The sequence below is a fragment of the Mandrillus leucophaeus genome, unplaced genomic scaffold, assembly GCF_000951045.1.
Source record: "Mandrillus leucophaeus isolate KB7577 unplaced genomic scaffold, Mleu.le_1.0 Scaffold465, whole genome shotgun sequence".
NCBI classification, from domain to species: domain Eukaryota; kingdom Metazoa; phylum Chordata; class Mammalia; order Primates; family Cercopithecidae; genus Mandrillus; species Mandrillus leucophaeus.
Window position 1 is genome coordinate 2,880,188 of NW_012104976.1, and position 13,884 is coordinate 2,894,071.

Here is a 13,884-nt window from a genome sequence, read left to right on the forward strand (position 1 = left end):
CAGCACTTTGGGAGGCCAAGGCGGGTGGATCACTTGAGACCAGAAGTTCAAGACCAGCCTGGCCAATGTGGTGAAACTCCGTCTCTACTAAAAATACAAAAATCAGGCTGGTGTACTGGGGGCACCTGAAGACCTAGCCACTCGGGAGGCTGAGGCAGGAGAATGGCTTGAACCTGGGAGGCGGAGGTTGCAGTGAGCCAAGGTCGGGCCACTGCACTCCAGCCTGGGGGACAGAGCCAGACTCCATCATAGAAAACAAACAAACAAACAAACAAAAAGCAACAAGGCAGAGCACAGTGGCTCACACCTGTAATCTCAGCACTTTGGGAGGCCAAGGTGGACAGATCACTTGAGCCCAGGAGTTCAAGACCAGTCTTGCCAATATGGTGAAACTCCATCTCTTAAAAAAAAAAAAGTCGGGTGTGGTGGCACGGACCCCAGTGTTCCCAGCTACTGGGGAGGCTGAGATGGGGAGGATAACTTGAGCCTGGGAGGTCAAGGCTACAGTGAGCTGAGATCGCACCACTGCACTCCAGCCTGGGTGACAGAGCGAGACCCTGTCTCAAAAAAATAAAACAAACAAACGAACAAAACTATACAGGTAAGAAAGACAGCCAGGAGCAATTCCAGGGGCACAAGCTCTGATTCCAGACCAAGAGAATTCAGTCCCTTTCCATTCAAGAAGCATTTGGGGAAGGATGGGGTCGGGGACCAACCTGCTCTTGGGCCCATGCTCCAGCTCCACTCCAGAGTCCCTAATGAGTGAATTCGGCTGCCCAACTAGGGGCGCCAGGCCTTCTCACAGCCCAGACCCTGCAGAAAGGGCCTTGCGAACCCACTTGCAGTGATTGGCCCGAGGCTGTTACCTGATCTGAACTGAGCCAATCAGATTCTCTGTCCCAAGGGCGTGAACTTAGGATGCGGGGCCTCTTAGGCCCTATGGTGGCCCCAAGAGAAGGGCTGCTTCCCCAAGGCCACAGTAAGTGGAGCAGAGAAATCTGGTCCTGGCAAGAGGCTGCCGGGCAGCAGGAGAGACTGGGCTCCTGTGGCCCAGGGACTGCTGGGGACAGGAGCTGCTGCCGTGGACCGTTATGGCTTCTGAGGTCCTGGTTCCAGGTCTAGGGAGAGGCCTGGCACCTCTGTCCCTGGCAGATACCCCTACTTCCTTCTGAATACACTTTCCCTTGGCTGTCTCCTGTTCCTTACAAGTTACTTGGCCTACCTGAATCTGTTTCTTCCTGCGTCAAGTGGGAATAGCAACGCCTGCTTTGCATGGTTGTGAAAACTCAGAGTATGACACACAGTAAACACTCTCTATGAGGTGCAGTAAAAAGAATATTGTCATAGTCCACCAGTGCCAGCTTGAGGAAGTGGGGCAGTGGTGTGAAAAGGCTGGTAGGGCATGGGTGGGAGCCTCAGGTTACAGATAAGGATGGAATCTAGGTAGTGCTTGGTTCCATCCAGACCTGCGCTCTACCCAAAGCTCCTGCCCCTTTTGCCTGTTATGGTTTGAATTGTGTATCCTCAAAAAGATATGTTGGCGTCCTAACCAGAACTCAGAATGTGGCCTTATTTGGAGATAGGGTTGTTACAGAGGTAATCAAGTTAAAATGAGGTCATTACGGTGAGCCCTAATTGAATATGACCCTTCTAAAAAGGAGACATTTGGATATAGACATATATGCACATGGAGAGAATGCCGTATGAAGATGAAGGCAGAGATCAGAGGATGCATCTACAAGCCAGGGAATGCCAGATTGCCAGCAAACCACCGGAAACCAGGGAGCGACATGGAACAGTCACTCTTACAGGCCTCAGAACTAACCAGCCCTGCTGACACTTTGATCCCAGACCTCCAGCCTTTAGAACTTGGAGACAATTAATTTCTGTTGTTTAAGCCACCCCAGCTGTGGTCATTTGTTATGGTTACCCTAGCAAATGCCCTTCTGTGGCTTTTATTTCCAGAAATAATTGGCCCCAGTTTTCTGATTGGAAAGGACTGAATCAGCTAATCTGTTGTTATCAAACTTGATTGTGCATTAGATCATCTGGGGAAGGTTTTACAACACTCTCCTGGATCAATGAACTCAGCATCCGAGGGTGCAACTAAGGCTTCGGTGATTTTTTAAAACTTCCCATGTGTTTCCAGCGTGCATCAAGATTGATAACCACGGGGCCGGGCGCGGTGGCTCAAGCCTGTAATCCCAGCACTTTGGGAGGCCGAGACGGGCGGATCACGAGGTCAGGAGATTGAGACCATCCTGGCTAACACAGTGAAACCCCGTCTCTACTACAAAATACAAAAAATTAGCCGGGCGCGGTGGTGGGCGCCTGTAGTCCCAGCTACTCGGGAGGCTGAGGCAGGAGAATGGGGTAAACCCGGGAGGCAGAGCTCTTGCAGTGAGCTGAGATCCGGCCACTGCACTCCAGCCTGGGCGACAGAGCAAGACTCTGTCTCAAAAATAAATAAATAAATAAATAAATAAATAAATAAGATTGATAACCACTGAGCTAATCCACACTGAGGTGTTAGCAGCTGAAGACCATTTATTAGAATTCCTTTACAGTGGGCACAAAGCCTGAAGCCAAAGAACTATGTGAAAGAGAGAGCAATGTTGGAGACACTAGGGACAGCTCTTTCAGGAAGATAGTTGGGGGCAGTGGACTATTTCTGGCATCACTGAAATTTTACTGTATCTGGCTAGTCCTATTTCTAGCGATGCTTTGGGGGCTTAGGAGGAAGAACAGGCAGGCAAAGTCATTCCATTTGCTCCCTCCACTCTCTTCAAAACTCTAACACAGTGGTTCTCAGCATTTGGCTCCATTAGAATCACCTGGAGGTGATCACTGAACCGGATTGCAGGGCCCGGTCCCCAGTTTCTCATTCAGTAGGGTGAGGTGAGTCCTAAAAGTGCACTTCTAACAAGTGCTTCTCGGGTAGAAGAATAGGGTCTGCAGGCAGGGAACTTAGGGCCCATTCGTGCTGACTTCCTAAAGCTGAATCAAGAGAAAACACCAAGGTCTGGGGCAGGGAATCTGAGGCCAATTCATGACAATTTCCTAAATTAAATAAAAGGGAAAACACCTGGGTGGGGGGGCAGGTAACCTAAGGCCAATTAACGAAAACTTCCTAAAGCTAAACCAAAAGGAAAAACCCCACCTTCGCAGGCCCAAAGGCTACTCTCTCTACACCCTTCCCCCTCCCCCAGGTCTCAGAGGGAAAGGGAGAGTGCCTTAGATTGGCCTCGGGCCAAGCATGGGCCATCTCTTTAATCTGCATAGGCCACCATTCACTTCAGCCTTTAATTAGCCACGGACCTAATCCTTCATCCAGATAAAGGGTAACCGATAGGGACTTCAAAAGGAATACTTAAAACCCAGAAAACACTGTAAACTCTGGCTCAGGCTGCCCCCACCCTGCGGAGTGCTTTCTTGCTGTAACAAATCCCTGCTTTTGCTGCTGCATTCCTGTTTCATTCCTTTGTTACTTTGTGTGTTTTGTTTGATTCCAAGTTCAAAACATCAAGGACCTGGACAACTCACTCAAGGCTTTCCTTCTGGTAACACCTAGGTGATGCTGCCTCCACCCTCCTCAAAACTCTAACCCAGTGGTTCTGGCATTCAGCTCCATTAGAACCACCTGGAGGTGATCACAGACCCAGATTGCAGGGCGCAGCCCCCAGTTTCTCATTCAGTAGGGTAACGCTCTTGGTGGTCCCGGAACCGTACTTTTAGAACTTTGACTGTAAAGGATTCTGTAAGACCTTAGAGTGAAAAGGACACCAAGGATACCCTCAGGGTCCCAGCAGGCCAGGCCCTCCTCTCCTCTCACACTGCTCTGCTAACACCGTTCCTGCCAGGCAGGGGCTAGCCTGTGATGCAGCACTTCTTATCTTGGGGAAGGGAAGTTTTGGGACATGCAGTCATTACCAGAACCAGGGTCAATGGATCAAGAGTGAAAGGACACAGGTTCTGGTGAACAGAATTGAGGTAGAGTGTGTAGAACAGATACATTCATGGACTCTAGAGTCAAACTAACTGGTGTTCAAAATTTAGCTGTGCCAGTAACAACTGTGTGAACTGCGGTAAATGAATTACCTTCTTTCAGCCTGTTATGGTACCTAGGAAATAAGGATGATATAATAGTGCCGTGTCTACCTCCTGCAGCAGAATAAAGTTTAAATGGCACAGTATATGTAAAGAGCTTATCACTCTCTAACACTTGGTGGTAGCTCAGTAAATAGTAGCTATGATTAATGAGAATTCTTTGAAGATGCACAGGCTTTCTTGGTGAGGTAATGATCTCCCCATCCTTGGGAGTATATAAGCAGAAGCTGGAGTTATATCAGGGATTAAAGCAGAAGATCTGAGACCGGGAGTGTTGGAGGAGGAGGCTGGTTCTTCTGCTCCAGATCACATAATAGAACTGGAATAAGCATTTGTAAATCCACGATTCACTTCTGAAGTGTGGCAAGACTGGGCAACCTGAAAGTCTTCCCTGTGGAATTCCTTCTAGAATCTTCCTACCACACCTTTTGCAGGCACCAACAAGAGCCACCCTTGCTGGAAAGCTGGACTCTTTTCTGAAAGACCACGGGGTATGTAAAAGTCACTGCTGTGATTCTAATCAGATGCCAAGGAAGCAAGGTATGACAGCAGCGACTGCCTCACCCAGGACCAGTGTGCAAGGGGTTGGGGAGCTGGCTGGGTTTGCCCTCTGCAAAGCTGGGTGTCAAGACTGAGTCAGGCCTGGGCCAGCGGCCAGCCTGGGGAACTAGAAGGTGCGGTCAGTAAATGTGTGTTGAACAGGAAGATAAAGGAAGAAATGAGGTGTTGTTATCTCCCAACAATTCTTTTGGGGGGACTTTACAGGATGCCTGACAGCACTTGGAGGAGGGGTATAGAGTGATCAAAAGATCATTCAGGGCTGGAGACAGTGGCTTACGCTTGTAATCCCAGCACTTTGGGAGGCCGAGGCAGGTGTATCACTTGAGGTCAGGAGTTCGAGACCAGCCTGGCCAACATGGCGAAACAAAAAATACAAAAATTAGCCGGGTGTGGTGGTGCACACCTGTAATCTCAGTTACTCAGGAGGCTGAGGCAGGAGAATCACTTGATCTTGGGAGGCGGAGGTTGCAGTGAGCCGAAATCACACCACTGCACTCCAGCCTGGGTGACAGAGTGACACTCTGTCTCAAAAAAAAAAAAAAAAAAAAAAAAAAAAAAAAAAAAAAAAAAAAAAAAAAAAAAAAAGAATTCAGACACAAGCAAAACGGGAAACCAAAGGTTAAAGTAAATTCCCCCCCAGAAAAACTAATAGGCCAATTCCTCTTCATCCTTTAAATTTCTGTTTAAACATCATTTCCTCCAGGATGCCTTCACCAATCCTTAGCACCAAGTTAAGGGCCCCATTTCTGTGTTCCCATTGTTCCCTGTTTCTCTCCAGCAACACACTTATCCCCCTCTGTTGTAATTCCTCCTGATGAATGGCTCATCCTCCTCTATCTGCCATCAGCTATGTGAACATAGGGGTTGGTCCGTCTTGGTGACCATTGAATCCCCAGGGCCTAGCACAGTGCCTGGCACTGTGGGCTTCTCATATGTACCAGAATGAATGAATGTCTTTAGGCAAGTCCCTCAACTTCTCTGAGCCTCAGTTTCTGCACCTATAAAATAAGGACTAATGACATCTCGTTGCAGGCTAACTCTGAAGATGAATCAAAAGCAGCTGTTACAGTGCCTGTCATGAAGTGCTCGGTAAGCAGTCACAGTTATTATTATCTTGTAATTGTTAATTTATTAAGTTATACAAAACTGAGGAGATACTGGCTTTTCATCTCTTCAGTTGGTTGGAGGCTATTATCAGTGATCTTTCTAAACCACACATCTAGCTGTCTTCCCTGGCTCTGACAGACCTCAGTAATATGGTCCCAACTTTCTTTTCCATTTCCATCTCCCATGACTCCTCACCCCCCAATTCCAGTTGTACCAAACTACAGACCATCCCCCACTGGGCCTTTATTCACTCAACCTCAGCTCAGCTCACCGCTTTCCCATTCTCAGGTTCCTGCTCACTCTTCAAGACCCATCTTTAATGTCATCTCCTCTGCCAGGCCCCACTAGGCTCCCACAGCACAGCTCACACCAGCCTTCCACTCATGTTAGATGACTGACTGCCCGTCTCCCCTGTTAGAAGGTGTGGTATGTATCACATTGTGCTTATGTCTGAATCACCAGCACACAGCAGTATGTGATGTGACTCATGCAAGCACGAGCTGTCGAATTGAATTGACCTGACATAAAGGAGCAAGTTCTGGTTCAAGAACCCCTGAAATCCTATCCCGAAGTGCATGGAAGGCTTGGTGGATGGGGAGAGGAGAGAGGAGCTCTGATGTTCTGCTTTGAGGCATTGGCTTTTAAAAAAGACTGTGATCCAGTCCCAGAGTGAGCCTGGGGCAGGAATCTTGTATTAGTACACAAGGGCAAACTGTCAGAGGAGCTTGACGTTAGGTCCCCTTCCCTGTGCCTAGTGCTGCCAAGGACCCACATCTCCCTCCTCCTCTGGCACTAGTGTAGGGGTCTACTGGAGGAATTATTCCAGCACCTTCCACCCAAGATGCAAAGCCTTCCCAAGCTCCAAGACCTTCCCAAGCTCCATTCCCTTAACCATCAGACAACTAGTTAGACTGAATACAAGGAAATTAACACGACTCGAAAAGCCTGATTAAAGTAAAGAGTGATCACCCCTTCTACTGGTCCACAAAGACAAGGTGGTTGTCCTCACAATTCGCCAGTGCTAAGAACTTTCTCTCTCTCTCTCCTCACCTGACTACCTCCTACTTTGTCATCAAGGCCTCCTCTTCAAGAAGCTCCTCCCATTCCAAACCGAGCTAACTGCCTTTCTCAGTGCCCCCAGGGCACCTGACAGCGAATCAGCTGCTTAGGATTTGACTTGCAATCCCTCAGTGCAAGGGCCCGCTGCTACCCCAGCTCTTGGCAAGCTGTTCCAGGCACAGTGGGTGTTCAGGAACCATTTATTGAGCCAAACCAAACTTCCCAGCAAGGCAGCCTTGTCTCCTGCCCTCAGCCTAGTGGGAAAGTATTTTCAGGTTTGCCAGGATAAAACCACAAAGACACAGGTGAGACTCTACGACACAATGTTGGGTGTTCTGAGAACAGCAGGCGGGAGATGTGCTGAACCAGCTGTTTCCATAGGATCAGACTAATGAAAGGGAATGGTCTAGTCTAGTGCGGGAGTTCTCTGACCACACATTGGAACCACTGAGGAGCTTAAAAGCAAAACAAAACAGTGTCTGGGTCCTGCCCTCAGAGATACTGATCTAATTGGTCTATAGCAGGATGTGGGCATCTTACAAGGTCCGTGTATACTCAGAGAAAGGTGACCCCACATACGGGGCTTACACACAGCACTGGGATTGGCATGGGCACTGCCAGCTGAGGATTCTCTGCAGCAGGGCTCCTCTGGGGTCAGCATGGCACGGGCCTGAGCTGCCTGAGGGTGTGCCTCAGCAGACAGAAAGGCTAGTATGCTCCCTTGACCAGCTGGACGCATAGACAAAGAGTGTCCTGTGCTCCTTTTACTGTCCAGTGTGTCATTTTTCCTTTTCCTATAGGGATGATGGGTGCCTTCCCAGCACAGCAAACCAGTTACAGGAGTGGCGAGTCATTTCCAACTTGAAACTTATCAATCCCTGTCCCTCCCACTCTCATTCCTGCTGGATAAGTAATTACTTTCCAACCCAAAGCCCATTTTGCAGGGAAAATCCAGGTGCAGAGAAGCCAGCGTCTTGAGTGCACAAGCAATGGGGCTCCAGCGTCAGTGGGGTCTCTGAGTGGGGCAGTGGCTAAGTTCCCATGGGTGCATGTTAGGGCAGCTTCCACTCCCTCTTCCCTTGCCAGGTCCCCAGAGGTATTGTGCACCTATTTTTTGAGCACCTGCTGTATGCCTGCAATTCTCTTCTCCACCCTGTCCTGCTGTACACACTTATTCATCTTTCAAGACTCAACCTCACCTTCTCCATGAAGCGTTTTCTGACTCACCAGGCAGGAGGCCTCCCATGACTGGCAGAAGCAACACACATTCTCTTTGGAAGAACTCAACTTCAATCCAGGCCGACAAAAATTGGAGTAAAGCCTTTTTGTGAGTTTTAGAGACAGGGTCTCACTATATTGCCCAGGCTGGTCTCAAACTCCTGAGCTCAAGTGATCCTCCCACCTCGGCCTCCCACATAGCTGGGACTGCAGGTGTGTGCCACTGTGCCCAGCTCCAAAGCTATTGATTTATAACATGAATCCTGACTTTAGATATAGTAAAAGTTCCCCCCCCCCCCCAAAAAACTCTTACATCAGATAAGGGATATAGCTGTCCTTAGGTCCTAGGGATAATGGAGAGGAGAGTCTCCTGGCCCTTGCCCTGCTCCAGACCAGTAGGGAGTATACTCAGGAAGGCTCTTGGAGATCAGGAAGTAAGACATTTATGTGACTTTCCGGTTGACTCTATCCCCCCAACAGCTTCAATTTTGTCTTTCAGGCATTTTCTGAGATAGGGAGGAGGTGTGTGTGCAGGGGTGCCCGTCAGCCAGGGAGCTGGCACCTCTTCCATACGATGTGCGCCATCACTAGCACTGCACACATCACCCTGTATGAGGAGTCTCTCTCCCCTGAGTGAGGGTTAAAAGCTGAAAGCTTAATTGTCCATCAGTGGGGCCTGGCTAAGTAAAAAGCAGCATATTTATATGATGACATATGTAGAGAAGTTGAAAGGAATGCACTTCCTTTATCAGCATGGATAGAGCTAAAAAAATTGGTGTAGAAACTAAGTTGCTGAGTAAACAGTACAGAATGATTGCATTTTTTTTTTTTGAGATGGAGTCTCACTCTGTTGCCAGGCTGGAGTGCAGTGGCATGATCTCGGCTCACTGCAACCTCTGCTTCCTCGTTCAAGTGATTCTCCTGCCTCGGCCTCCCGAGTAGCTGAGTCTACAGGCGCCTGCCACCACGCCTGGCTAATTTTTGTATTTTTAGTAGAGATGGGGTTGCACCGTGTTGGCCAGGATGGTCTCGATCTCTTGACCTTGTGATCTGCCCGGCTCGGCCTCCCAAATTGCTGGGATTACAGGCATGACCACAGTGCCCGGCCCCATGATTGCATTTTTTTTAAAGTACATTGGAAACTCACTTTTTTTTTTCCAGTCGGTACATTTGTATGTATGCAAAAATATTTTTTATAAATCTGAAAGGACAGTGCAGAGTGAGACCATTTGTCTGTTTGATCAGGGATCAGCACACGGCCCACAGCAGCATAGTAGGTGCTTCTAAGATATTTGCCACATGGATGACAGCACTGGGCAGCTGCTGAGGACTTATGGAGTGATGGACCCAGAATCTCATGAAGGGCCTCGAGGGGATTCCTCCTATACTGGCTCCCTCCTCATCCCACCTGCCCCAACCTTCCGCTAAGCCCAGAACCCACGGCTCCATTCTGGCTGTGGCATCCCTGAGTCTGTCCACTCCCTCCTTAGCTTTGGATTCAGCCCTAGCCCTGTTCCTCTATTTTCCTGAGGACTGGCCCCACTGTGTGTATGTGTGTGTGTTGCGGGAGCTGACTGTTACTTCGAAATTGGCATTGGAACAAAGCAAGCTGATTCTGGCCCAGGCCATTAACTAAACTATCCTACTGTGGTCTCAGATCCAGTGCCTCCAAATGAGAGGGAGCACTGGGTGGGTACTCGTGAGCCTGATGGCTAATGTACTGGGAAAGGACATGAACAAATGTTCTAGAAAGATGCCTTGCCTGGTGGGGAGGCCTGCCAGCTTTCCAAGCCCATAAGTGCTTGTCCTAGTCGGCTTGGGCTGCTGTAACAGATGACCATAGACTGATGTGGCTTAAATCAGTTATTTCTCACAGCTCTGGAGAGGCTGGGAAACTCAAGATCAAGGTGCCAGTTTTTGGTGAGGGCCTTCTTCCTGGCTTGCTAATATCCATTTTCTCTGTGTCCTCACACAGCTGGGAGGGAGAGCTCTGGTCCCTCTTCCTCTTCTTATAAGGACACTAATCCCATTATGGGGTCCCACCTCATGACCTCATCTAAACCAAATCACCTCCCTAAATCCCCTCCTCCAAATACCACCACATTGGAGGTTAGGGCTTGAATATATGAATCTCTGGAGGACCCATACATTTGTAGGGGAAATGTTTCAAAAGCAGGGTGTTTGGCGTGCTTTAACTCAGACTTCAGGGTAAATGGTGAACATCAGAGGTTCTGGATGAAGCTTTTGACACAGGCGGAAGAGGTAGAGAATGCAGGGAACTGGTAGGAAGGAGGAGGCCTACTCTTCATCATTATGGCTGGCTCCAAAGCGCAGGCTTCATTCAGGCAGGCACACATTCATTTAACGTCTTTTAAAGGGGCAGGCCTTGGCTAGCACTGGGCAAGTGCTAGGGACCCCAAGTTGAAACAGAGGGCTTGCCCTCCTGGAGCTTACTGCTGTGCATGAGCCAGGTCTCAATGGAAAACTGCAGACTTTTACCTGGCCTCCAAGTTTTGCATGTGCTGTTTTGTCTGGGACCCCCTGCATTCCCTTTGTCCTGTCCCCCCAACTGCTCCTACCCATCTGGCAGGTATAGGTAGGTGGGGCTGTTCTGGGGAAGTTTGCTCAAGTCTGGATTCTGAGACACTAGGGATCCCAGAACATGGCACCTCTTGCCTCTCAAGCCTTGCCATTGCAAGGCTGCCCCTCTTGTTCGCTTGTCTGTCTTCCCCATGACACCTGAGCTTCCTGAGAACAAAACTGTGAACCACCATATCCTAGGTACCTACTGTGGCCTGCTTCCTGCAGGGAGAGGGTGCAGTCAATGAGTGAGTGAATGAATGAATTATACACTATTACGAATGGCTGGTCCCTAAGCATGATGGGTATCTGAACAGATGTGTAAGTATGGTGATTGGAAACAAGTGCTAAAGGTTTGAGAAATAATAGAAAAAGCCACTGCAATGACGAACACACCCATCCACCTGCTCGAGACTAACAACTATTTCTTGATCCACAGCTGCCAGAGGAACACGCCTCTGTCTTACTGGGTTTCTGAGATTTGCAACCTCCGAAGCTGGGCTCTAGCCAGAGGGGTGTAAAGGTCAAAAGTGTTAGATCATTCAGTCACCTTGTATAAGTAACATAACATTTCTTTCTTTCTCTTTCTCTCTCTTCTTGTCTTTTTCTTTAGTTTTGGAGAAGGTCTCATTCTGTTGCCCAGGCTAGAGTGCAGTGGCACAATCAGGGCTCACTGAAGCCTCAATCTTCTGGGCTCACGTGATCCTCCCACCTCAGCTCCCCTGTCCCCCAACCCCAGTAGGTGGGCCTACAGGCACAGGCCACCACACCCAGCTAATATTTTCATATTTTTACTACAGACAGTTTTGCCATGTTGCCCAGGCTGGTCTTGAACTCCTGGACTCAAGGAATCCGCCGGCCTCAGCCTCCCAAAATGCTGGGAATACAGGCGTGAGCCACCACGATCAGCTGATAACATTTTTGTGCCTCAGTTTCCTCACTTGTGAAACAGGAATAAGAGTAGTTTATTAGGGTTGCCCTAAGGACTAAATGAGACGGGTCTTGTAAAGTCTGAGGGATGGTGAATGCATAAATGCTTAATAAATGCTAGCTCTTACTAGGAGGCCTCTCACCTCCAGTTGCCCTGCTCTGTCATTCTCTAAACCTCAGTTGGTCCATCTGTAAGATGGGCATGCGAATGGTAATGATTAAATGAGAAAGTAAAACTGTGCTAGGATCTGTTATTTGTGTCCAAGAGAGCCTGTGGGACTATGCTTCACATCCAGGCTCACCAGGCTGGGGATTCCAGGTCCCGGCCATCCAAAGCGAATCTGCTCAGTGCGCTGGTGGAGAGGACCACCTCCAGCCTGGGGGCTTCAGACCACAACGCCCAACCCAAGCCCCAGAACCCTTTTTCTCACGGGAGCAGGCTGCTGTGGGTTCGTCTGACTGATCAGGGAGGCCTGATTATTCTCCCGGGAGATGACCTGGGAAGGCCATGGTGGGTCCCCACAGTAGGGGGCGGCGCACGGACTGCAATCTGGTTATTCCAGGAAAAAGAAAAAAATGTTGCAGAGGCGGCGGCCATAGGGTTGGGAGCCGGTTATCTCTGGGCCACCTTCCAGCTCTGATAACTGCAGGCCGGGCTCACCGGGTGGGGCTGGCGCCCCGAAGTGGGCCGGGGCGCCGCGGTCTGTAGCCTCTGCTTTGCCCGGCCCCTCCCGCCATGGTCGGGCGCCGGGTCTCCAGGCCGCGCCCAGCCCCATGAGGAAGCAGCGCGGTGCCTGCCAGCCCGAGCTCACCGCGTGCCCTCAGCCGGACAAGGTGGGCAAGGGCCAGGGGGCTCGCTGCTAGACCCCGGGACCCGCACGCACTCCCCTACCCATCCCCGCTCCCCCAGCACCCGGGGCATCCCCCGGAGCTTACTCTGCAGACAGCGGGCTGCGGCCAGGCAGAGGGCGAAGAGTCCTAGGGAGATGCCTCGGGTCTTCCTCCTCCCGCTCGGCAGAGGCCTCATGGGCGAGCCCGGGGCGGCGCGGGCCGGAGTGTGTGCTAGCTGCACCGCGCTGCAGCTCCTATGCAGCCTTCTCTCTTCCTCTGCCTCTGGCTCCCGCAGGTTCTTTAGGGCCAGATGCAGATGAGCTGGTTGTACTCTGGTTGAACCAGTTCCCAAGGATAGAGAAGGGGAGGGGGAGCTGCGGGGGGAAAGAATTAATATGGGAAGGAATGGGAATGCACAGACTCAGAGGTAAATAATGGCAAATAATGAGCAGCCTCCTTCCGTTCACACCCATTTTACTGGTATTGATTCAAGGTTCGGCTGGATGCTAGGTGGCAGGAAGGGAAAGTACTAGCTATTGCTTCAGGACAGCTAGTCATTGGCATCATGGGCAAAGGGAAGGCTTTTAGGAAAGTGAAATGACAGCCTGGAGTGAGAGGGATGAGGGGAGGGGACAGGGAGACTCAGGCTACCCTGATGGGAACCACTGCACAATGATGATATCCATCTATCCACCCATCTGTCCATCCATCCATCCATCCATCCATCCATCCATCCATCCATCCAGGAAATGTTCACCAATCGCCTGCTTATTTGCACAGGTCCTTGCGCGTGGCAGTCACTCAAAGAAACTGGTGGAACGAAGCTAGGCACTGCTAAGTGCTGGGGATACAAGGATGTGGGCACCTCTTTAGAAATCCTAGCAAGAGCCGGGCGCGGTGGCTCATGCCTGTAATCCCAGCACTTTGGGAGGCCGAGGTGGGCAGATCACAAGGTCAGGAGATCGAGCCCACGGTGAAACCCCGTCTCTATTAAAAAAATACAAAAAAAAAAAAAAAAATTAGCCGGGCGCGGTGGCGGGCGCCTGTAGTCCCAGCTACTCAGGAGGCTGAGGCAGGAGAATGGCGTGAACCCGGGAGGCAGAGCTTGCAGTGAGCCGAGATCGGGCCACTGCACTCCAGCCTGGGGGACAGAGCGAGACCCCATCTCAAAAAAAAAAAAAAAAGAAATCCTAGCAAGGGATGGGGGCTGCAAAAAATGAGCAACTGCTGTACAATTCATACGCCGTTAGGATCAGAGAGGCCCAGCGTGCTCTGGGGGCTCAGAGCAAGTGTAATTAGCCCCCAGGAGAGGTCGATGGAGGGGTAGGACAATCAGTTTTGGTCCAAACTAGTCACGAAATTCTATTTCACTTTGTCAAAACTAGAATTTCTAGCTTCACTTGCCACAAGGGGTAGCAGTGTGACCCGGTGCTGGCCAGTGATATTTAAGGGGAAGTCTTTTTGAGGTGTTTCTGGAAAAGTTTTTGCTTT

General features: G+C 50.1%; 1 protein-coding gene across 1 annotated transcript in view; it reads right to left on the minus strand.

The window, feature by feature from the left end:
• Positions 1-12,604, minus strand: part of VSTM5 (V-set and transmembrane domain containing 5) — a 40,007-nt gene extending 27,403 nt beyond the window's left edge. Inside the window, exon 1 of the mRNA XM_011995017.1 lies at positions 12,499-12,604. Coding sequence (XP_011850407.1) covers positions 12,499-12,589 — 91 coding nt within the window. The 5' untranslated portion in view covers positions 12,590-12,604. The remainder of the gene's footprint in view (positions 1-12,498) is intronic.
• Between the last annotated feature and the right edge of the window lie 1,280 nt (positions 12,605-13,884).